Here is a 26250-nt window from a genome sequence, read left to right on the forward strand (position 1 = left end):
GTCCCAGCTCTCTCAGTCTCTCCTCATAAGGGAGATGCTCCAGTCCTTGAATCATCTTTGTAGCCCTACGCTGGACGCAGTATTCCAGTTGTGGCCTCACCAGTGCAGAGTAGAGGGGCAGAATGAGCTCCCTTGACCTGCTGGCCACACTCTTCCCTATGCAGCCCAGGATTCCATTGGCCCTCCTGGCTACAAGAGCACACTGTTTGCTCATTGTAATTTTGTTGTCCACCAATTCCACTACCTCATGCAGCTGAGGGGTGACAAGCCATGACTGGAAATGCCATCAGCTGTCATCATGACTAATGAAAGAGTAAAGAAGAAATCACAGCCAGTCCTCATTCAGTTGTCTGCAATATCAAGTTGGAACTATAGCAAAGAAAACTATTTGAAATAGCCACTGGATAATTACAGTAAGCATATGAAAGAACATTATAGTCTGAGTACAGTATAAGATATTTTTTTCAAATACGTATTAAAAACGAAGTAAATATATACTCTATTTTCCATTGCATTATTCCTGCAGGATTTTATTTGAAAAATATGTTACTGGCAGTGCAGAAAAGCCAGTTTTTTTGGGGAAATAGAAAAAAATTACAACTAAAAAAATGTTAGGAAAAAGAATCACTTCGTTTCCAAGACCTCTGCTTAAAATAAAACATATTTTCTGCTCCTGTATACATTGATATTGAACAATATTTTTTTTTTAAAACCAGCCAAGTAACTCATTGATTCTGCAGAGGCATGTCAAAAGCACAGCAATCATATGTACAGCTACACCACTAAGATTCACCCTTATCCAAGAAGACACATCAGTTACCTTGGTGAAGCAGTTGAGCTCGATGTACAGGAGGAAGTGAAGTTGTTAGAAATGTGTGAAGCCGAACAGCCAATAAAAATTTTAAACCACACTCATCAAGAGTTTCTCCACCTGAAATTAAATATTTTTACAAGCAATTTAGAGAAACCACTCTAAGTAGAAATACTTTACAATCCTGTGACTACTAATGCTTTAAATTAATAATTAGTACAGCTAAATTCCTAATTCTTCCCTTCAAGGAAAGGGGAAAATTTCAAATATGAAATGTTTTAAAGTTATCTGTTCTTAATGCAAGAAACAGAAGTATTATCACACAAAAAAGCCATAAATTTATTTCTCAGTTTCTCTACATAGCACGACAAACATTGGCCATTTAGGAAGTTATCGCTACAAAAGTGAATTTGAAAGAGTTATGGTATGAGGACTGAGGGACTAAAACTGGAACTAATAGCTAACAAAACAAAATTTTATTTCATGAAAGTCTGAAGTCTTGAAACTGAAGTTAAACAGTAAATACTGTGATGGCACAGTATTTAACAAGCTGTTAAAGGAGGAGCTGCTGCCTGGGCATTCACACACCATTCATCATGTCATACACACACTTTCTCACTCTTGGGCACCCTACTTCCTTCTTCAGGCTCGACCCTAGGTTTCCCACAGCAGAGTTTCAGGCACCAGATCTTCAGAAAATAATTAATTTAATTGAAAGGTAGAGCAGCAAGAACAGCCCAGGCTAGGTGCCTCTAAAGAGAGGGACCCCAAACAAAGAAATCCCTGGGCAACTATACCACTGTGATCTATATACCCACCCCTCATGCGCTGACCATGCTCTTTTGGTCCAATGCTGATTTTTGGTCTGGGGCTATACTATGAAACAAAACTATGACACGCTTTCATAAGCTACTAAAATATTCCAAAAAATGAAAAACTCCCAAAAAGGGCTGTGAAGCACAGTAGTACATTTAATTTGGAAGAGACAGCTTACCCTGATTTCTGTCTCTGCTTTCTCCAATGTCTGTACTGGTAGTAGCAATGGTATCTGCCAAGGCCATCAGTGACATTTGCTCCATCCTAGTCAGACCTGGCAAGCTTGAATGAAGCAAGTGACGAGAAAGAACTTGAGCATGCTCTGGTCCAAAGTAAGTTGGGCTATACTGAGAAAGATCGATGACTTTTGGTTTAGAAACGTCTTCATCTGCATCAAATGTAACAAGTTCATCTGTACTTATAACAGTACTTTGAAAGAGATCTTCATAATTGTCATCAGGCATATCTTTTTTATTTTGACTGCTTTGATTATTAGACTTCTCTGAACAGGAATGAGACGAATCATCATCGGCAGCAAGCAGAGCATACAAAGGCAATGGTGGAACAGAGTCTATTTCAATATAGTCTGCAGACTCAGTTTTGCTGAATGTTTTGGGATCTCTTGCAGTACTTCCACTAGCACTGATGGTCAGAGATCTGAGCCTCTTATCATGATTAGGTTCAGATTCGTTTATAGCAACAACTTCTCCAGCAATGCACTTCACCAAATGAGACAGAATGGCTTTTGCTCTACGTACTTTACCAAGATCCATGAGTTCCAACAGTTGGTATGGATGATACTGAGGTAAAGTGGGAGATAATGTATGAGCTGCTTCAAAAAGACCAGAATCTTCCACTTCCATAGACAGCTCACAGGCAGATCTTTTCCCACTAAGTTTCTGTGCAAGGCTGGTCATAGATCTGGTCAAGTTTCGCTTTGGTGGATGCAGACCTGAGGTGGCTGACTGGCTTTGTTTCATTAAGCTACTTATACACGGTGTACTTCCACTGTAGGAATCTGTACTAACTAGTTCCTGCTTGGAAGGAGACTGCCACTGGGAATAAACATGCATTTCACAATCCATTCCAACTACAAGAATGCCATCACGCACCCAAGACAAGGAGACTGGAAAAGGAGGTGACCCCTCTACAGACGAAACCAAGTCGACACAACGCAGCAGAACAAACCTAGAAAGGGTTGTAGCCTTTGTATTGCCACTATGGGAGATAGCTATATTCTCCTTACCATTTTGTTCTTGCAGTTTTCCTGACAGCTGACCAAACATATAAAGTTTTGATCCAATTCCTACTGTTAGAATATGTGAACCATCTTCCCTAGACATCCAATCTAAGTGTACCAAGTGCTTAGTGCTGGGCATAATATTCCCACCATGAGACAGAGAACTGTCTTTTCGGTTATATGCCACTAAATTGCTATCAATACTAACAGCAGAGTCTAGCATGGTTCCTATCTCATCCAAATGAAGAGTCTGTTCTAGAATCCAAGAAGAACCCCCTGTGGATTCACATTCAAAAATACTAACATGCATTACAAAATCTTGAGAAAGATTACTATTTTTAGGTACTACCTGCTTGTATGCTACTGCTAATCTGTTCGTGTGTGCACAGCTAACCTCAGTTGGCCTTCCTGGAACACTAATAGCACTACTACTAAGACCACCATCCTCAATCAGTAATGGCCATTCTTCCCATACGTATGTAACACCACTGTGTGCACCATCTTCTGGAATTGAAGAAGCAGATGATTCAGTGGTAACTCTGCATCTCCAGAATCGAACTTTCCCATCAGAGCATGAAGTAGCCAGCAGGTATGGGGCACGACAGACAGGATATATGGAAGAAGAACTCAGATGTCCTAAAATTAAATAAAATACACTTTTACAGGGGGAAATACTATAAAGCAAGTGAAAAAGGTAATGACATTTTTTATTCAGTTATTTTATTGTTCCAAAACAAACAAAAAAAAATAATCAGAACTTCCTCACAAAGAGGGTTGTTTGCAGGGCCTCACAAAGGAGACAACGTGACAAAAATAATACGAAACCCTTCTACCCTTGGATTCCATTTCATGCTCTAAAGAGGAGTAAAATTATATGATTTAATCCTCAATATTAATATCTATCATCTCTCCCATCAAACAAACATTCCGAAATCTAAAATGTTCTATAAAATATTTTTTGAAAGACTACTAATGGAAGCCTTAAATTTAAGTATAAATCCTACAAAAAAATTTCATGAATGATTGCAACATGAAATTTGTGTTTAATTCCTTTTATTGCAAGAATCTGGAATTCTATAAACCTTAAGCGAAATCTTTGTAAGCTTTATTTTAGTATTAGTTCCAGGAGATATAAAGTCAGGAGAGCAGGTTTTAGCAAACCTTTTGGATCCACCTACAGCTGTTTTAATTTCAACAACGAATACCACACTTAGTATTACTTTGTTTTTATTTTAAGACTTAATTCAGAAAGGAAAGGATTCCTTATTTCATTCTGTAAAAAAAATTACAGACCTGCTGATGGCTTTACACTTATTATCTCTACTCCTTCAGGCAAATTCAGCTCTTGACTATACACCATTTTGGACGACAGAGTAAGCCAGCTGGTGCTCTGAAGGTTTGCTCTACAGGCTTGATACTTCTGAGTGAAAGGTGATTGGATCTTCTCTGGATCTGGTGAAGAATACAATTCTTCTGTTTCTGTTGCTGCTTCAGGTGTATTTGAATCTACCTTTTCATCTAAAAAAGTTTGCATTGATAATTAAAAAAAGTCAATGACTTCTTTTAAGTAATTTTACTCACCTTAAAAGTTCCAAAACAACAGATAAAACATGGCTTAAGATTCTACATTCATTTTAATGAAATGCATTCCCACGTTCAGATTTAAAGTGAAATGCTAGCAAACCCCAGATTAAATACTTCTGAAATTTTAGAACCGATGAGAAGATATACCTTTAAAGTTTTCAGACTTAAAACAATCAAACTGTAACCAGAAACACCAAAACTGCAGACAAGAGAGTTATATATGTGGTTATGCACACAAATTAGTGCTTCATGAAGCACAAAATACCTGCAGCTAGATAAAACTAAATTAAGATCTACATGTCCTACCTTACAAATTGGGAAAAGGTATTTTTCAGAAAAGTTTTGTTAATATTTATTTTAAGTGTAGGATCTCAGGGATTATGTGATACAAATGCTTCACGGTTTGGTTTTTTTTTTTTTTAAGTAAAACTCAACAGTTGAAGTATGAATTTGATGGATTTGGAACATGAAAATTGCCAATAGGTTGGATGTAAAGTCTTATCAGTAATGTCCTCTTCATATAAGTGAATCAGAAAACATAGATATTAGTCTTCTCACCAACTTAAAAACTAATTGCAATAATACGGAAAATAACTAATAAAAGGCAGATGAAACTATGCCTGTGAAAGTAATAGGGAGACATATACAAATTTGGTTTAAATGACAGGAACATATAACTTCTGGCATATTGTGAGCACCAGATTCATGGGGTTTTTTAAATCTTTAAATGTTAACAGAAAGCTACGAGGTATATCTTAAAGAGTTTCATAATTTTTGCTGTAGTTTGGTAATCTGAAAGAGAAGGAGCAGATTTCAGAAATTCAAAATTGTTCATAATTTGATTGTGTCTCTGATGTTTAGGTGCTTCAGACTATGGTCCAATTTAAAACTTTTGTTTTGCAAAAATTGCAGAACAGAAACTACTGAGAAGCAAAATACCTCAACTGTTAGGCCCCATAGAAATATATCTGGCATTAGAATGCACAAAAAAATAGCAAACTTGAGGCTCAGGCTGAAATCAAAAGCTTCAGCATTCTGAAGATTAAGAAGTAATCAAGAAAATGCATTGTGATGAAAGCTTGTACTAGAACAACTGCGGAATCTTTTCAAAAAACTGAAATACAACTTAAAATATGCTTAAGAGCAGATATATTCATGAGATAGTGACTTTCTTTTTTAAACATAAAACAATGAGAGGGCTTACCTACTGAGACAGGAATTGACTTCAAATGTAAATGCCACATATGTAGTAACGAATGGTTTTGAGTATACTCTATTACTATTAAGTAGAATTTTTCAGAGAATCCATTGTGCTGGTTTCCTGATGAAATTCAGAACAGGAAGATCTTAGGAGTTATTCACCTGAAAACAGAACTAAATTTTGCTGGCTAGCAATCATCATATCAAGTTATCAAAAACTAATACCGAAATGCAATGGTCTGACTGTATCCAACTTTATTATACTAGTTTTCTCAGTATTTTATCACAAGCATACCCTATACTATACCTATAGGTACACAAAGAACAGTTCATGGTGGGTTTTTTTTAGAGGGGATAAGATATTTGCCTGAATTTGCTGTATTTAAAGTTAAATCTCAGAATGTAGTCTCAGCTCTACATCTTTGTCTTTTACATGCTTGTCTCTTACAAGCTATCTTCCACTTGTATCTGTAATAGTTAAGACAGCAAGCTAGGTAGAGGTTTGGCCTTTAATACATAAAGAGCATACAAGTTACATTTAGAGAAGAAATGCCACATCAACAGTTGGGAAAATCATAGCCTGGTCTAATGGATAGGCTCATCCATGACAACGCACCCAGACCAACTACATAGTCCAGAATGCACAAGAGCTACAATACTTCTTCCTAAGAAATTATTTGCTATATTTTCACTACAAGAAAAGACAACATGAGTCGGAATATCAGTAGGAGACTATTTTTGAAGGGTTCACCCAGCCATTCTCATTCCTTAGCAGCAAATACATTAGGACCAAGAAGGAATAGTTAGTTTAGTGACCGTCTCTCCTCCATGATTCCTCTTTAGGTATTTATCTACTAAAATGTGACCAAGAATAAGGTGTGTTTGCCCTGACATTGGGTTGCTTATGGTACTGTCAAAAAATGTGAATTTGTTCTTTTTTAAAAACAACATGAGCTAAATACTTACATGCTTTATTAAAGAGGAAATAGCATGGGGATTTTAAAACTAAAGAGGTTTAAAGTACAGAAAATACTTTGAAATTAGAATGATACTTCTAATTTACAGTTTTTTCAAAGGATCCATTTAGCCCAATTTCCTACATGACAACAGTCCATATAGGCCCTCAGAACACATACAGATGTATACAGTTGCCCTTTTTTAAGATCAAAAAGCTTCCATATTTCTTATGAAGTCCTTTCTGCATATCATGCTCAAGATGCAAACGTACAATAAACTTATGCTGTAAAGTAAGACTTCATTTTGTTCTGTTTTGTTCTCCATTTTCAATATCCCATTTGCATTTTTTAACCTCTACTGAGAGTTAATATTTTCATAGATTATCTCCATTCCTTCAAACCTCTTTCTCGACTAGAAACAGTTAAATCAGAATTGATCACGACATATATATGTTTATATATACAAAATTCAGGGAGCATTTCCTTAAGTGTCTCCATTTTCTTCTAACAAAAATACATTTTCTATGCTAAGTTACTATGCAACTTTTTGACATTGTTCCACAAACTTGCTTCCTTCTATTCTGCATTCCCTTTACTACTTGCAGATGACTGGGTATCAAGCACTTTACTCTGACCCTTTTTTTCCACATTATTTCATTGGAACAGAACAAACCAAAATTGAGATACCTGTATAACAAAACCACTGACCCACTCCACCAAGGAAATGCATTATTTATTCCACAGCAATTCAGATCTGCCCCAAGACATAAAAATCCACACATTACTCACAGTATTGTATTTTATAGTTATGTTTTGAGGGATTTGTTTGGCCTGTCATTTATTATACAACACAAGGCCTGAGTAGCAGTATTTAGCCAATGTAAAGGAATATCCACCATGAAAGGATGTATGACACAGACAAAGTTTACTTTCCCTATAGCTACAGGCTCTACATTTAAGACCCTTTCCCTCTCATCTAAGAAAGGAATAGGCAACGGAAAGCTTAATACAGTACATTATGGGTATCTCATGATTTAAGCTACTTTTTGGTTGTGCACTACTTGTAAAGGACATGAAACGACCATGAGTTGACTAGATTTTCCTCTTTGGTATATAAAGATCACAATAAGGTATTTAACCTTAAAATACTATAAGCTATATAACAAGCTTTTTTTCTCTCTGGAATGAAAAACTTAATATTTGTCTTCAAAGTTCTATGAAAAAGAATTCTTTACCAGAGTCTGATAAATTGTTTTTCTTTTCAGGCATTTCCTTCTCCTGGTTATTTAAAATGAAGTCTTCTTGAAAAACATGGAATAACTGCGTTTTCCTGCCATGCTAAGAAAGCAAAAAGTAGTAGTGAACATCATGGATGTTTAAGATGGCTCTCTAACATAGGAGATTTTAACTTGATAAGTTGCACACATCAATGAAAGATTTCTCAAGAAAATACACTTTCATTACACACATTTTTTTCATTTACAGGTGCTATGAAACCAAAAGCAAGTATATGTCAGAGTTAGTCTTTAAATGCCTTTAACCTGTTGAAGAGTTACAGGTATAGCCTTATTATTAACACTTTTTAAACAAGGACATTATGATATAAACTGAATTCACAAAAAGGTCTTACAAGCTCTGTGATAGCATCCAGTTCAATGATACATCCTGGACGAGCCGTAGATTGCTGACTTATGATGTTGAAAACTTCACCAACGTATTTCTGTTTAAAAAGAGTCAGGGAGATGGTCATGTTAACTCAGGTTTGTTCATTTCTGTGGCACACCCTGCTAGGTAGATATAACATCACTAACCAATAAATACACACTGGCTGCAGTCCACCAAGAACACAGACAGTATTCCCAGTTTTATCAAGAAGCACATTGTTTTCAAAGACTGAAAGGTGACAGGAACTTGCATCTCTCTTCAGAAAAGCCTAACATTCAGCAGTTTATGGTCCTTTGCCCAAGCTGCACTGTCATCTCAAACTCTTCCTTAGGATGGATAACACACAGTTTATTGTTCTGTTATCACTCCTTGTAGTGCAAGTGTTTCAGAGGTACTTCCCAACCAGTAATTCACCTGCCTCAATATCCAAAGTTTGAGATTGAATGGAATGCAGCATAACTACAATGTGAAATCCTCAGCAACCAGCTTAGTCAGTTACGAACAAGCCTGAAACTAGTGCTGCTGAATGAAGTTACAACCTCCAAAATTCTTGAGAGCACTTTTCACTTACAGAAATTTGTGGATTGGAGAGCTCACATAAGAGTTTCTTAGCATCTATTACAGCTTGATATAATCTCAAATGCTGTCCATCACTAGCCACAAAGCAGGCACTTGGAGAATTACAGTATGCACCTGAAAAATAAGAATGCACAAAGTGCTCAAATATTCAAACACCAACTTGCTCCCTTTTTTTAGCAAGAGGCAGTTTTGAAGTTATTAAAGAAAACAATATAGCATAAGAAAAATTATCTCTTAACTGTAGTTCTTGCTTGTGAACAGAAAAGTTTACTGCTGCACTCAGCAAAGTATATGAAAGGAATCGAAAATCCCATTTGCCAACCAGAGCAAAATCTGCCTCTGCTTTTAAGTGTTGAATATGCTTTGAAGCATCTGAGAAAAATTTACTGCATTAGCTCCTAAAATATTAAATACATAATTTCTTTTAGGTTTGTTGTTTTTGTTGTTGTTTTATGTTTTCGTGTTCTTCTGACGACAGCAATTCTTCACACAGGAATAAACCAATTCCAAGTAGCAGCAGCTTGGAAATTTGTGACATAAAGGACCCATGCTTAACAATTTTTCCAATGCATTCAGGTGTATCTATATTACCCACTTAATAACATTATTACATTTAATATTTTTATTCTAGAACACTTCACAAATCAGGAAACCAAACTCACCAAGGCAATAGCTGGGTATAAGTGTGGGCAGCCATGCAACGTTAGAAAAAGCTGAAACATGGAGAGAATTGATCCGAGCAAGTTCAGAAACTCCACCAGAAAAGGACAAAGGCCCAACAGGGTCAACTCTCCAAAGAATAAGTTCACTGTAAACTGCATTGGGATCCTGGGTTGTTACATCTGCATTGCCTCTACTCTGAAGTCTTACTGGTGACTCCTGAGACTTTAAAGAATCATTTGCTTGTTTTGCGTTCTCAACATCTGGTGAAATCAGAGCATTGTGATGTGAGGTTGTAAGCAGCAGTGGTAATACTGAGTGGCAAGCCAAGTCATTAAGATGAAAACGATGACCACAATATCGGGATTTATGTGAAATACTGAGTACAGTTGAAAAAGCAGATTCCTCAGCAAAACTCACTAGCCACTGGTTCAACGACCCATCTGCATGTTTGGAAATCATCATAACATTGGGTGTGAAGATACTTAGTTTTAAACTGTTGGTTGATTTACTATGTCCAGAGGAGATAAGCATAGATGAAGATCGTGTAAGGCCAGGAGGCTTTTGTTTGCCTTGTTGAATCGCTAAGTCAACGTTTTTGGTACAAGCATACATTACTATACTTCTGCAAAGAGAGTTTGCATCACCGGTTGGAAATGCAACAGGAATTCTTGAGACAAATGACACCTGGAATTTTAAGAAAGGGAGAAATATAAGTATTAAAGTTATTTCCTCATCGTACTTCTCACTGAATAACAATGCATAAATCAGAAAAAAAGAAAGTACCTGCACCTGGCGAAACATGCCAGGCTGATATTCATCTAGCCAGTCCACATGCCATACCAGCAGTGAACCATCCATAGGATGTATACTGAATAGCATGTCAGCATTTTTACTCCATTCAGAAAGTAGTACTTCAATTTCATGGTCAATAATAGCAGAAGATAAAGGAATAATGCTCAAATTTGGAGCAGTTTTATCATCACCCAGTTCCTTCTTTTCTTGGTTTTCTTTTTGTTCATCTCCATTTTCATCAACTTCTAGAACACACAAAGATATATATATTGTATTCCAAAGCAAAAGTACAGCAAGCAGTGTTATTCAGGTGTTGGCGTACCTTTCAGGCCTTTTATAAATCACTCATGTAAGCAAAAATTTAAAATAATGAAAACTTTAAGCAGAAATCCTCTAGTGGACCTCAGTCAATGACCTACAAATCAAAATAGCTTATATTGTACCTTATTTGAAATATTTTCCCAACTTTGTATACATTTTTGCATGTGTGGGCAGAACAAAAGCAGTCATCTCCAAACTGTATATATTTAAATTAATTGACTATATTATGTTATAGCATAAAGCTATTTAAATTAGGTGTACATTAATATTAAAAAAAGAAAGCTAATTCTAAGGTTGCACCTGCTTCCTTAAACATGTTAAAATAACATTTTCATGTAAAGGCCTCCAGGTCAGCCCAAGTAATTTAGTTTTCAGAATAAATAACTCAAAGTCTCTGGAACAACCATAAACAAACTCAGAATTTCTAGATACAGATTTTTGAGAATCACTTAGGTACTTCCAGGGCAAGGGACAGAAATGCATAGAAATGCTACTGTAATCTGTCTGTATCCTCATATGTCAATTTGCCCACCTCTTACTTCACATGCAAGAACATTATAAACTACTTTGTAAAATGAAAGCCATTTGTCTATGGTAAGACTTTTACCTTCTTCTGATCTGCCATCCATTTGATTAGATTCCTCAGTGTTTGTCTCAGGAGAATGATGTTCAAAACTCTTTTTAAGTTGTTGCAAAAATACTTCCATGGATAAAGTAAAATGAAGTTCTTTATTGTTTAGCCAGTGCACAACAAAAGGTCCACTTTTTTCTTCATTTTCGCCAAGACTCAGAGATGTGATAGAAGGGAGCAGAGGAATATCTATCAGAAAAAGATGTTGACATTTTTGAAAACCAAGTCAAAAAATAGTCATTTTTGACTATTAGTCAAACCATTAGTCAAAAGATAATTGTAGACAAATGTTTTTTAAGCAGATACCCTACTGCGAAAAAAAATAATGCACTGTGTATTGCCACTGGCCATTGGTTTCACCAACATCATCTACTTCCAGAATTAAATTGCTTGACCGCTACCACAAGAGATGTTCCAAAGGAAGGCTCTTTGGCATGCTTACATTGGGATTACAGTATGGCCCCGCACTAATACATCTTCACGATGTAACACTGTCCTTACTGGTTAATTTACTTTGGTTTTTGCTACAATAGCTTAGTATGAACCACATAATTTAAGTATAATTTCCCAACATTTAGTCCACAATGGAGGCTGCAGTAGGTATACATCGTAATCAAGGGCCATGTATGACAGGGCCTTACCCTAGTAAAAATGAGTATAGTCACTCTGTAACACCACTGTATAGAGCCAGTATTTCTGATTCCTATAGATCCCATTATCATTTTACACTGCCCTATGATGCTACTTGGTGTCCCAAGCGGCTGTGAAAAATAAAGCAGTAATCACAAAGTAAGTGACAGAAGCGCCTATCAGGCTGCTGCAGAGTAAAATAATCTTAATTAAGTGTGGCTCAAAAGCAGTTAGGTGATTTACTGTAATTCCCTCAAATAGGCCATATAGCAATATGCTAAAAGCTCAACCTGCACTTAATTTTCATCTAGAAGTCTCCATATACATTCTCATCTCCTTCTGCTCCCTGCTTATGCAACATTACTTAAATCCCATGCCCTGGGAGACAAAACACTCCAATTCTGGTTCTTGGTTTTGTTTTGTTTTTTTCAAAGCCAGTGATGGCTTAGTATTACTTACCCTCCAGTCTAGCCTAAAAAAAAAAGAAAGTTAAGAGTGCACAAATATTAGAAAAGACCATCGATTTTGCTGTGAGAAGGGGACTCAGCAGGGGAGAGGGGGAAGAAGAGCACAGAGTATTTAAGAAATACATCCTGTCTTCTGAAAAGGGAAATTAATACCAGTCTCAAAAATATCGTAATACAGTTGGCAAAAACAGAACTTGGAGGGAAGAATTCTGTTGACCTCTCTTTGGAAGATGGAACTACAGTAAACATTAGTTAAGAGAGTGAACTGGAAAGATGACTTATCAGATTGGATTACTGATATCTACACACTTTGAGTAGAAATCAAAAGATCACTAAAGAAATAACTTTTTTTTCCCCATTCTCTTAACTCAAAACTGCTAAATTCTAACTGAGGCTCAGCTCTGGACAAAATCCTTAGTGCATTTCTATTTGCTTCATAAATCACATCCACTCTTCCCAGAAAACTTCCAAGGGCTTTGGATTCAATTACTTATTCTGGATTTGCCTAGAGATAATTTTGTCCTAATAACCACTGCTTATTCCTTTCAACAGAATTGTTTTTTCTTCCTTTCACTGAACTCCACCCAGGCTGAATACCAGGTTAAATAACCTTCTAAAAAAAAAAAAAAAAAAAAAAAAAAAGAAGGATTTTGTTGCTCCAAGAAAATGAGTTTCAAAATTAACAACAGAATATAAATACAATTAAAATTAAGAAGACATTTATTCCTTTATATGACAGCATTATTATTCTTCAAAAAGTGAAGTGAAAGAGAGATAAAGCTGCTATGGCCTTAGCTTTTATTAAGTACTCTGAATGTTGCAGTAAGGGCAAATCTTCAAGTGCAAGATCATAAAGCGATTTGGTTTAAATTAAATGAAAGAAAATACAATTAGGTTTCCAGATAAAATTTAATTTCAAAAGGGCAAAAAAAAAAAAAAAAAAAAAAAAAAAAAAGAAGGATTTTGTTGCTCCAAGAAAATGAGTTTCAAAATTAACAACAGAATATAAATACAATTAAAATTAAGAAGACATTTATTCCTTTATATGACAGCATTATTATTCTTCAAAAAGTGAAGTGAAAGAGAGATAAAGCTGCTATGGCCTTAGCTTTTATTAAGTACTCTGAATGTTGCAGTAAGGGCAAATCTTCAAGTGCAAGATCATAAAGCGATTTGGTTTAAATTAAATGAAAGAAAATACAATTAGGTTTCCAGATAAAATTTAATTTCAAAAGGGCAAACTAAAAGGACTACTTGGAGAATCTGGTTAGACTGAGGTACTTAAGGACTTCACTGTGAGGGAGGACAGATATTTCTTCAAATTAAGATTTAAGATGTGAAAGTTACTTCGAATAGAGGTTCTGCATTAAAGATCAACCCACCTTCCAATCTACTAAGTTTAAGACCAAGACAGTATCAAGACAGAAAATATTAATACAAATAACAAAGAAGGAATACAAGATTAAAAAGGCCAAAGACAACTGTTAGAAACCTAGGAAAATATTTTACCATTCTTTTCCAGTATTATTTTTATTCCCATTCTGTGAGTTTACTGTTGGGCACATTTATATTGCAACTACTATTAAAAGCAAAATTAAAGATTGTTTTTATGTATTGAAAAAAAAACAAGGAAAGAAGTGCATTTAGAGTAGATATTAAAAAAAAAAAAAAGATAGTGAAAGATTATGTGCTAGCCACATGAAAGTTAGCTGTCTCCTTGTCCAATCTGAAGACATAGAAATGCAGACAGGAATCTATAGATCTCCAAGAAGCTTTGGAGAAATTTTCTTTTGTGACATTGTGTACTAACACATGTAATGACTGGGGACATTTCCTGTAGAAATAGGACAGCATTGATGGTACAGCAAAAAATTGCAAGAAGTTTTCTTTTTTGGTAGGCTGGATGTGAATCTAGTCGTATCTGTTAAATGACACATGAATCAATACTAAAAAAGTTGAAGACTAATCTTACAGGAGAAATTATTTAGCTTGCTTAGTCCAGCAATGGTTATGAAACCAATATTCTTTATAATCATACCAAACACTGTACAGCTACAGACATGAAGTAATCATGAATGCCTTTAGGTCAAAAGTGGCCTTTCAAACAAGGGTCAGTAGGAACAAAAAAAAAAAACAATTTAAAAATACTATTCATAATACAGAGCTTAACTAGCTTAAGAAAAGGATTACATAATATGCTTACTCATTAAGTCTAGGCACAGGAAATCACAACAACAAAACCTTAATGAAAAGCCATTCAATATTGCATTTCTACTCCATTTTTCAATGAGGAGACATTTAAGCATATGTAAATAGTTATGAAGAAACAAGTACTAGTGACTATTGGGGATTTTCCTCAATGCCTATCAAAATACTGCTTAAGTGTCTTGCTTGGTTCAAAGACAGAACAGAAGTACAGGGATGTGTGGTTACTTCAGGCACTTAATGTCATGTATGTATTTTAAGAAGCTTGGTAACTTCTGATTTAATCAGTGTGCTCCCAATATCATACACAACTCTCAGTAAATAACTCCAGTTACAAATACTTAGCCTTCTGCATCTCAGATACTGTGAATCTCAGTTAAAAAATGACCAAAAATGAAAGACAGGACTACTGTGAAGGAAATTCACGCAGATCTTTTCATTACTATAGCACTACGTTTTTCCATGCGTTAAATGAAACCAACAAGCTAGTAATTTTGGACAATCATGTAAATATTATACAAATATATCTGAGTCAATTAAGCTTACGCAGACCTAACAGAAAACATAAGCTTACGCTGTAGCAAGGATTTACCACACTTCTTACCTGTGGCTGGATTGATACTGGCAGCAATATGGAAGTGACAGAGTGCATTCGCATGAGGAGGGATGTTCCTGTGAACTTCATGGGGATCTTGCTGATGTGGAGCATATCCAGTGTGTGCTACAACAGCACCTGACCTCCTCCTTCCTCGTCGGAAGTGCCTCAGGTTTAACTGCATGAAGAATAAGGTGTCATTTTTAATTCCTTCCAAAAAGAAAAAGCAGATTTCATCTGTAAAGTTGTTTTCTAGATACTAGTAAATTACATTTTTCAGTTTAAAAGCTACTGTAAAGCATCACTAGTTTCTCACAAAAAAACTGTTCAGGTTGTATCTGCAGTAGAGATACAAGAGGTACCAGTGCATTCAGACCCATTTACGAAGGCCCATAAACTACTTTGACATATAACTGCTGCTTATTTCAGTATGCAGACAATGTTCATACAGTTTTTTACTTACACAGAAAATTCTATCATATAAACATATACCATGCTTATTCAAGATTTTGAACAAAAACCAGCAACAAATCTGAATAATCTTATTTTAGAGACTGAGAAACTGGATGACTTTGGATCAGACTGGATCAGCACTTCCACACCTGTCATAAGGGCCCAATAAGTTTTAAGGTCTTCCCCCCTTATGCAAACAGAGGCTTCCAAGGCAAAAATAATATTCAAGTTTTAAGATCAACTATGCCAGTATTAAGAAGTCTCACTCCACACACTGCACAGTTCAAGGTCATTGTGCTATGGTATCTATATAGGCACCAAAAGGTACAAGAATTGTACACAACTGGTATTCAGGATGGTATTAAACTCTTGGCATTCCTTTTCAATCACTATCCTTTACGTCTTAGCATAGCATGCTCAGTTAAAATAGTTTTTTTCCCAATTTTTATGTAATTGTTATTTCTGATCTCTACTGTTGCCTCTTATTTTTAACAGGAACACAGAACTGTCTCCAACTTCCTTTCCCCTACCCTCTTTGGATATTTTTTCTTTGCTGTGTTGTGCCTTTCAGCCTGTCATACTTCTCATCTATGCCACGTGTGCTAAGATAGCACCACAACTGTGCTAAATACATCATGCGATTAAGGTAAGAGCACAATACCTGCATACTCTCTACACAGCTTTGCAAGAGACCACTAATGTTTCACCTGCCCCCTGCTTCCCATGGGTTAGAAAGCACTACACGGTAGAGATCATTTGCCTTTGAGATACAGCTTAGCAGAAATCTGCTCTACTTGAGCCCTACAGCAGAAAGGCAACAAAGGCTATCTTTCTTTTTCCCCTCCGTAATATCACTGGTTTTCCAGTTGCGGAAGCCAAAGAACATCCCACAACTTCAGAGGTAACAACTGAGCCCCTATCATACTTTTTAAGGCAGCTTCATTAGCGTGTTTCACATAACCTATATACACTAGGTGCTCCATACTGTTCCTAGCCCTTTGAACCAGATACTGCAAAGCACTTTGCTTCAGTCACCAGAGCAAAACAGGCAGCAGTGGCATAATGACAGCATGTCTTCTAATATGAAAGCTCAGTAAAATGGTTGTCAGCTTAGCCTTCCTAAGGAAGATTTCAAGTTAATTCACCCTAATATTTTATGCATATCTATAGTATAAAGGATTTCAATTTATGATACATGTTCGAGTTACTAATTACAATCCTGTCTAAAATTACATGTGTTTACATGTGTTTGTTCTCACTGTTCTATTTCAATTCTTACCTCTAAAGCATTCTGCACTTTTTCCTTACTTGAAATATTTCTCTTGAAGTTATTTGTAAAGTTCACTGCTTCGTTCCAATTGTTGTATCCTCCACCACACAACAGACTGTCGTTGGGTAACAAAGTCTCCGCCCAGAGACGACAAACATTATCCTTGCAGCAAGTCAGGAGTACATTGCAGACAGCACCACTAATGAAAGAAAATTTCAGGTGTGAAGAATCTGCTTACTATCACATAGCATCAAAATAAAGGCACAGTACCAAACAGCTTTCCATTATCAGTTTTTTGGAATTGCACCAAGTAACTTAAAGATACTAAGGGAAGTAAAACTTAACAATACATTGTTAGGAAAACAAATGATGTACAAAAGGCTTTCATATGTGTTCAAGAATCTGAATATAAACTACCACAAACTTCATTACAAAACTGTGCAAGACCAAATTATGGATTTCAATTTACAGAATTAGTGATAGCTGGAATAGCAAAATTTTTCTTTTTAAAAGTCCTTCACATAAAAAGCTAATTGTATTCTGGATACCTGTGTTCAATTCCCTTCATATGTTACTGCTATGTAGCACTTAGAGAAATCATGGTAATACCAGGAATACAACAGCCAATTTAAACCTACAAGCTTTTCTTAATTACTATTTTTCCAAATGCAATTTGTGTTATATATATATAAAAAAATGCAATTAAGCTAAACTAGGCACTCAGGAAAAAAAAGGTTTCCAGTTCATGTAAATTCCCAATTTAATTTTAGCTAAGACTCAAAAACTATGGATGGATCATCTGACTGGACTATCCAGCAGCAAACTCCCTTTGGCATCATGGGGTAGGTGGATTTTTCAAAACAGATTTAAGGACTACAGTAATGGCTTTATGAAGTCTTCTACTTAAAGGCTGGTATAAAATACATAAATATAAAAGCATAAATCTGCTCAAACACACAAAGGTATGCAGAACTCAAATGGCTACTATTTGCAATATGGTAAAAAGATGGTTGTAGGGCACAAAATTGCTAATGCTACTTCAGTTTGAGATGGTAATTACTGGTAAGAACTTGGGACAGGCCATTTTGGAATTGTCAGAATATACACAGAAAAAATACCAAACCCAAAATACCAAATGATTGCTTTGATTTAACTTCCAGATACTGTTTCTAACAGAGGTCTATTTTTGTATTAGATAGTGAAATAAATTAAAAGACATGGAAATATTGGAATTTTTGAGCAAAATAGGAGAAAGTCAGAGGACTTTTGAATTGCTTGGATTCCACTACGACAGAAAAAGAGGAACAAGCAGAGATCACATGTGTGAATGGTCACTGAAGACAATACAATCAAAAGAGAGGTAATTTTGCAAGAGTTGATGTTATATTTAGTCCAACCTCTAAGACAGTCTGTGGGACTCCCTTTCTATCTTTCCAGTTCCTTTACAGGTAAGATGCCTACCATCCTCCCATAAACTTCAGTGTGGAGGAATTATATGAATACACACATAAAATACACAAGGTGTGCAAACTCTATTATTAACTGAAGTAAACTGTACAACTCAAGTGATGACTGTACAGCTGGGAAAACTGTACAGCTTGGGGTTTTGTGGGCAATTTACAAACCTCAGATTATTAGAACTACTGACCGTGGCATGAATTTACTGGTCTTCCTCCATGAAAATGCGTTTACTGATCTAGGATGAGCCAAATAAACAAATGAAAAATCAACTTCTTTTGCTTGTTTTTCTGGACTTGCGCCAGGTGGTGCTATGGCTGATCGCCAGCTGTCTGTATTGTACCATACTTTCACAAGACAGTCATCCTGGGGAAAGAAAGGAAAAGGCAGTAAATAAAGACTACCTTGTGTAATAATATGATGCACTTCAAGCACTTCTGGGTATGTGTCCTGGGTTTTCAATTTTCTTTTAAGTAGAATATTTTTCTGATGACAGAAAGTCAGTTCAGTAAACAGCACTTGAAGACCTCACCATAAAGAAAACACAGTAGCAGAGCCTCCTTTTAATCTCTCTTGCCATTACTAGGTTGGATTTAATTTTGCTTCTTCTGATTAGCTGCCAGTTTTTAACCACAAAAATGCAAGCTGCACTGGCTTGAGCTGGTATTCAAATGTTAATACAGCTTACTGTATTTTGACAGAAAACCCCCAAAACCTAAACACACAGACTTAAATGTTAGGAATACAAACAAAGGGCAAAGATGACATCTCAAAAATCAAGCTGAGTACTGCTCAGCCTGCTTTTCTTAGATAGGCACATACATACACGGAAAAAAAATCATGTCCCTAATGTCCTTTAAGGACCTTATCTCTCCTTTAAGGACCAGAGAAATTAATCTGGATCTAGATTTGCAAGTTGTTGATCAACTACTAAATATGAGCACTACTGAAATATTGTATTAATCTGGGTATGCTTAAAATGACCCTATTGGGAGGAGGGGGAAGTTGCTCTGCTGACCAGCATTTTCTCTCATAAAAAATTCAACAAAGAAAGAAGACATAGAAACACAAACACATTTTAAAGGTTTTGCAGGCAGGTAATTAACTTAGTCATCTACAGTAAAAATCCGTTACTTAGTCCTACTAATTTAGTAATTGCACTTTGCGTGAGTTTATAATGTAAGATAAAACAACAGCATATAAGACATTCCAGTCAAAAACTCTGCAAGGATATTACCCCTTTATTTACAGTTATTTGCAGATTAACTTATTTTTCCGCAATTCAATCATACTATAACATTAGAATCCATTAAAAAAGTCGATGTTTAAAATAAATAGTAATTCCCACCCATCAGTCTGGTTTCAGCTGGGATAGAGTTAATTTTCTTACTAACATCTGGTATAGCGCTATGGTTTTGATTTAGCACGAGAATAATGTTGATAATACACTAATATTGTAGTTGTTGGTAGGCAGCCAAGGACTTTTCATCTTCTCATATTGGCCTGACAACAAAAAAGTGGGGGAGACCTAAGAAGGTGGGAGGGGACTCAGCTTGAACAGGATATCCTATACCATATACTTAGTATATAAAGCTAGTGAAGAAGGAGGAATGGGGCGGGGGGCATTCAGAGTTATGGCATTTGTCTTCCCATTCTGTAACCATTATATGTGATGGAGCCCTGCTTTCCTGAAGATAGCTGAACATCTGCCTGCCAACATGAAGTGTTGAATGAACTTCTTGTTTTGCTTTGCTTACATGGCTTTTGCTTTACCTATTAAACTGTCTTTATCTCAACTCACTATTTTTGTCACTTTTAGTCTTCTGTTTCTCTCCCCCATCCCAACTAGGGGGAGCAACCAAGCAGCTGTACAGGGCTTAGTTGCTGCGGTTAAACCATGACACCATCCAAAAAAAAAATAATCATGAAATACACATTATATATATTGCCAGCAATGACAAAATAGCTTTTGTTTTTTTCACTATAACCTGATTTCAAACAACTTTATACATAATAGTTCTCTTAAACATTACTGCAATAAGTCTCCTTTAAGCCAGTAAGTGGCTGAAATGTACTTTGATAATCTCATAAGTTCTCCCAAAATGCATCTGGACATTCTTACTGGAACTTTTGACCAATGTCCATACGACTCTCTCCTCAAAGACAACAGTATTATTTGCAGAAAACAACTATTCATTTTACATCCCTTATGAAGTAATACAAATTCTCATATGGATTTGTCACACTTTTTCACTGGATCCTCTACATTACCTTGATTTTTTTTTTCTGCTTTGACTTGTTAGGATATTATTCTCTCTCAAAACCTGAACAACAAGTTTTGTAGTATAAATAGAAGATTACTTAGTGTTTCAGGAAGTGAACAGATATGACAGTGACATTTTGCTGTAATGTTTTTGCTTATGTTGAGAAGGGGTTTTATGGTTTTTCTGATAAGCCACTCAATGCTGAGCACACAGAACTAATCTGTAAGATTGGCTGCAAACACTGACATTAACTACGTGCGAATGTACCTGTGGAGAAGAATGTGAATTCTCTTCTATGTACACAAATAGGCATACAGACACATTTATACTAACAGATATTAAAGAGCTATTTTTGATTAATGATAATACAGTAGTAGTGAAACACTGGATGTATTTCCTCACTAGAAGGATATCCAGCAGTGAGCTCATCCACAGAACTTCCTCATTCCCTAAAACTCTGATGTCTCACAATTTGGTATTGATTAAAAATGGGTATTTTTAACATAGCAAGCAGTGAATATCTGTTGGGTCTGGGTTGCCACCCTGAACTACCTTTCTAGAATTTTTTTTATTAAAAAGCTTTTTTTTTTTTCTTTAAATGCATGTTTCCTTTAATAGCTTCTTTGAATTAGTACAAAACAAATTAGAAGAAAATGCTTACCTTTCCAGCAGTAGCAAAAAATTCCCCATCTGGTGAGAATTTCATTAAAGAAACTTGAGAAGCAGTTCTATGAAATAAAAACAATTAAACATAGAAAATAAGTTTTAAAAACTTCTTCAGAACTCTGAACGGTTTTTTCCCCTTGAAGTCTTTAAAGGGATTTAATTCTTATACGCAAGCATTCATTCTACTGTGTGGAACAACTTAAGCTTTAACAAAGTCCAGAAGGACTAGGAGATAAAATTGAGCGCAACATGTGGCTGCTGTCACACAGGAAAAACAGAAAACCAAAAAGCTGTAGGCTAGGATGCTACAATATCCAATATTCCAAAATATCATAAGAGGAAAAATAGCTACTAACAGATCAAACTCTATGCAGATATGTTCTATTTCTACTTCACAATCATTTGTATTTCAAACTGATTTCTGCTGTCCCATATTGTCTTTCAACTTACTTGAAAGACATTTCAATTTCTCATACTTCCTACAGTTGTAACTCAATAAAACAAAAAGACATAAAAAGAATAATGTAGTTAAGAAGTATCTGAAAATACTGTTTTTATTAAGGGTCACACTGGTAAAAGATGCCACACTAAAATAATCTAAACCGAAGTATAGGATTCATTTTTGCTGTGTTTTACTTTCATTGGAAATATTAATAAATGAGCTTCTTTTACAGGTTTTTAAGCACTGAGCTGTTGCTTAAGTGGCAGGCTTATTAATGGCAACAAGAACATACAAGAATTTAATTGTGTAGCACAAGTACAGTGCACATTTTCACCTTGGATTTATTAGACACATATAACAAGTTGAAAGACCTAACTTCCAGGAAGGATTAAGTTAGCCATCAGGTCAACGAAAGCATGATGCATTTAGTGTGTGCGGTAACAACAGCTAGTGAATTACAAAAGCTATGCATTAAAGAAAGTCAATTTCCACCTAGGTTTAAGCACCATTCGCCTACAAGTGCCAGCATGAAGATGTTTGGGAATGCCTCCTTCTGACATCAAAAATTATTCTGGCAAAAGGTATTACTGCAAAATTACTGTGTTGCAAACTTTTTCTTAAGAAAAACCTATTCTAAATCTAACTGAACTACAAATGCCAGAAGACATGCAGGCATAAAAGGTGAACTGACAAAGCATGTTCTGCTGAACCTTTCCAAGACCTACTAGTTCAAAATACACAACACTCTGCAATCTCTCCTCCACAAAAGAGTTTAAAAGAGGGAAACAGGTTGAGAGCTATGAAGACTTCTGTAAGGTTTATGATACAAATGCTAAACATAATATTGAAGGGACAAAGGAAAAGCAGTATCTGTATGCTCTTGACTACTGCTACCACAACCCCAGATTGTAAAATCATACTCATGGCATTCTATCTACAGACTGACTCATCCTTTTATTAGGCTGAGAAATGAGGGTCCAAAGTTGCCTCAATGAATTGAGTAAAGTCTCCAACTTCTTTTATTTAGAAAATCCATCGAATTCAAAGAAAAATTTTTCCATTGTCATTTGGATGATCTTGGGATTCTGAACACATCCTTGATAAGTTAGATAGTACACAGAAAAAGAAACAACTGAAGGACTGAAAAAGAATTTTTGCAGGTACATCCAGGGAACCACCCAACTAACTCTAAGTACTTCATAAGGAATAATTTCAGATGGGTTTGTCCTGCCAGCTGCTTCAGGAGACTTCTTTAAGGAGACTGACATATGATACACTGGTCCCAAGCGAACAGTACACCTGATTTATTAGAACAATTTTCCTATGGCAGGAAGGACCGTGATTTAAGTTGTCTTATAAACTGAGGTACTAAACTAAAACTCTTCTGAATGTACCAAGAGACACAAAGATTAAAATTACTATCAACATGAACACAAGAAGGGCATTCAGAGATGCAGCAAAACAGTATACATCCATCTTTGCATGACTGTTCCAAATGTCCAGAATAAACACAGAAAAAGTAAAACGTGTAAAAGTGGGGATATGTGTGAGGAGGAAAGAGAAGTGGACTTTGAAGGAAGCTCATTTTAATCAGTCCTACAAGCACAATAATTTTAAAATATGCTGATTTCACCTTACTACTTGTACAAGGAACACAGTCTACTGCGACAATCTCAATAGCAGTCTTCCCTTGGTATTTTACTAGTGTTCAATATAATTGAAGATTGGCTGACAAACAAACTACTCCAAAAACAATTACAACTGCTCTTGTAGGAAGAAAGAAATGTCACATTCAAGGGAAGTATGATTTAAACTTATCACATATCAACAATATTTATCAAGTAACAGTATAGAACAGGATTTCACTGAACTACACTATTTCATATGAAAAGTATGAATCAGCAAGGAAAAAGGAATTACTTGTCTTTAAACGTGTTTCTTACTTGCATTCCCAGATACACCTCCATTCTCCAAGTCCAACATCTGTTCTTTCACCATTGTCATTATCAGAAAGGTTTTCCAAAGGAACATTGGACCAAAGCTGAAGACAACTGGAACCAGTCAAAAGGCGAGTGCCTAAACCAAATATTTATAACAATATAACTACAACGCAAGTAGCAAAAGACAGACTTCTTCAAAAAGAGAGAAAAACCACACTTTGCAAAGCTGAAACTGCAGAACAAAATATACCAGATATTATCTTGACACCTTTTCTGTAGCAAGTTACTATAGCTACAGCATGCTTTTTACACATTCCCCTACATGGATATAGACTAGGTCAATCTTGCAAGAAGATACTCAAATCAAAACATCTTACATGAGAGTATCTACAGCTCAAATACTGAAAATTCATAAAATTTTCAAAGTAGTTATTCTCTAAAAAAAAAAAGAAAAAGAAAAAAATCACCTAGAGCTAGGTAGACATCCCTCTTTCAAAACAAATACTTACCATTTAAGCCATATTGTTACATACTAGATACTGCTGAGATTAGGATAATTCAGTAAGAGCATACAGATGTGCTTAATATTTTGGCTTTCTTATAACAACTGACAAATCCACTTTGGTGTTCTCTACCATGCTAGGACAAAACAAAAATATTTTCCTTGTCCCCCCAAACCAGTGAAATTCAAGTAAAAAAATTAGTTGTAGTTTCAAATAGTTAGGCGTTTCTTTTATTCTATTCTTACCTGTGGGATCCCATGTTAGATTATGTGCTATGGCTTCCAGCAAGATTTGAGCATTCTTTTGCCACTGATAATGTAACGTCTGAAATTTCAAGTATTCACAAAGATTAGCATTAAAATGGTTCCTTCCCCTTCTATGATAGAAATAGCACATCTTCACTGCACTCTCAAACTTTTGTGAAGGACATGTTTAAAAATACATTACTATTTATCTAATAAAAATGGATTAATTCTGCTTTTTAAACAAAATAGCTTTCCATTAATCTGACCATACAAATAGAAGTTTCTAACTTCTTATTTTAAAAATATAGCCTGAAGAAATTCAGTGCATAAAATTATCATCAGAATCTGAGATTTTTTTTTAAAGGGCAGTCCGATTTTAATTGGGGAAAAAAAGAAAGATCATAAAAATATATTAAATGCACCTGGTGTTTGATATCAGTAGTATTGTCAAATAAAAGGATTTCAATATGGTGAAGATAACACACATAATACTTTCCCCATTTTTTGTTTTTAATATACTACAGAACAGTGAACTATCTTCAGATTTTGCATCATTACTCCATTCACTGGAACAATCTGAGAATTACATTCACAAAATATAGATCTGGTCTGTTCTCATAATAAGATGCAAAGTTTTGATGCTTTGAATTATAAAAGAAACCAAAATCATTACTGCAACAACATTAAGAACCAGCGGGTTTTTTTCTTAATTCACTATGACACTTTTAAAGTAATTATTCACCACTCAATAGATGTGAAAGTTAAAATATAATGACTAAATCTTTCATAAGTTTGTTAGAAAACAGTCATAAGTACCTGCAGGTAAGTATCTAAATCAAGTATTTCTGAAGCTGGCTGTTTGTTTTTTTCTTCTTAATTGCAAGAATGAAGTATCAATATTTCTTCAAATATTTGAAAGCAAATCATGAGTAGAATCTATTGCTTACAGTTACTACACTAACTTCAAAGTTTCAAGGGAAGTGTAGTGTTTACCAACACAGAAACATATTCAGGATGGATTCAATGGCTCCAATAATCAAAAAAGTGAGTAGCACTTCCAGTAAGTTCATATGAGCATAGGAAGTCACATTTTACCGTTATTTTACTCCACTGCTTTCCAGTGGTATAAAACATTTTATAGAGATACATATTTTTATTTTTTTTTTTTCACAATAGCAGTGATTTAATTAATATATAGAATATCACTGGTTTACAGGTATACCAGGAACCATATGACTGAGCTGATTGGTATAAAGAAGGGAATTCACTATATGGCCATATAAACAAATTACTGATACAAATGGAGAGATCAAACCCCTGAAGAGAGAGACAGAAGCTCCTTGAGCGATTACTGTCAAAGACCTCATATCGTCATACTGACTTTAACTAGAGTCTAATGCTTCTAACGATAAGAGTAATCCTCTCCATGTAAGAGGTATGGTTGTATAAGTTGCTCTAAAACACGTTAGCAGCCAGAAATTAAAATTCTGGCTGCTAATTCATTAAACCACTGTCACCAAAACTAAACCATGCTATCAAGAGAATAAGTATTGGTTTTATTCATCATTGTAACACTGAAGTATAAGCATTCAATCAGATATTCCAAAATGGCCGTAGATTTTCTGAAGCTATTACAGATTTGAACAAGAACATACAGTCTCATAAAACAAAGTTAAAATAAAAATTGTAAAACACAGCACGCCATAAAGGCCACATAGGATGGTTCAAAGAGGAATTCCTATTTAATGGCTGTACTCTTTGGAAAGCGGTGGCATGCATGTCTTGTTGGGTTCTGAATTTCAGGTCCGAGTTTCAGTTATGAATTTTAAAGTTAGATGAATCAGTAATAAGAAG

At 35.4% G+C, this 26250-nt stretch overlaps 1 protein-coding gene across 10 annotated transcripts in view; it reads right to left on the reverse strand.

The window, feature by feature from the left end:
• Nucleotides 1-26250, reverse strand: part of DMXL1 (Dmx-like 1) — a 71593-nt gene that overhangs the window by 39398 nt on the left and 5945 nt on the right. For 9 of the 10 annotated variants that reach the window (XR_001413296.1, XM_014953434.1, XM_014953432.1 and 6 more), the window contains exons 3-18: nucleotides 24397-24475; nucleotides 23652-23784; nucleotides 21262-21328; nucleotides 18527-18702; nucleotides 16888-17077; nucleotides 15165-15333; nucleotides 11235-11447; nucleotides 10298-10551; nucleotides 9514-10198; nucleotides 8844-8965; nucleotides 8238-8327; nucleotides 7843-7945; nucleotides 5656-5772; nucleotides 4161-4385; nucleotides 1806-3503; nucleotides 821-931 (exon numbers count right to left, since the gene is read on the reverse strand). Coding sequence is in view for 9 of the 10 variants with exons in the window: in XM_014953434.1 (XP_014808920.1) it covers nucleotides 821-931; nucleotides 1806-3503; nucleotides 4161-4385; nucleotides 5656-5772; nucleotides 7843-7945; nucleotides 8238-8327; nucleotides 8844-8965; nucleotides 9514-10198; nucleotides 10298-10551; nucleotides 11235-11447; nucleotides 15165-15333; nucleotides 16888-17077; nucleotides 18527-18702; nucleotides 21262-21328; nucleotides 23652-23784; nucleotides 24397-24475 (4432 nt within the window). In the remaining variant the exon portion in view is untranslated. Of the gene's footprint in view, nucleotides 1-820; nucleotides 932-1805; nucleotides 3504-4160; nucleotides 4386-5655; nucleotides 5773-7842; nucleotides 7946-8237; nucleotides 8328-8843; nucleotides 8966-9513; nucleotides 10199-10297; nucleotides 10552-11234; nucleotides 11448-15164; nucleotides 15334-16887; nucleotides 17078-18526; nucleotides 18703-21261; nucleotides 21329-23628; nucleotides 23785-24396; nucleotides 24476-26250 lie in introns of those variants that run through there. The other variant, XM_014953435.1, reaches the window with a different exon arrangement.

This window comes from Calidris pugnax, unplaced genomic scaffold (genome assembly GCF_001431845.1).
Source record: "Calidris pugnax isolate Ruff unplaced genomic scaffold, ASM143184v1 scaffold209, whole genome shotgun sequence".
Lineage (NCBI taxonomy): Eukaryota > Metazoa > Chordata > Aves > Charadriiformes > Scolopacidae > Calidris > Calidris pugnax.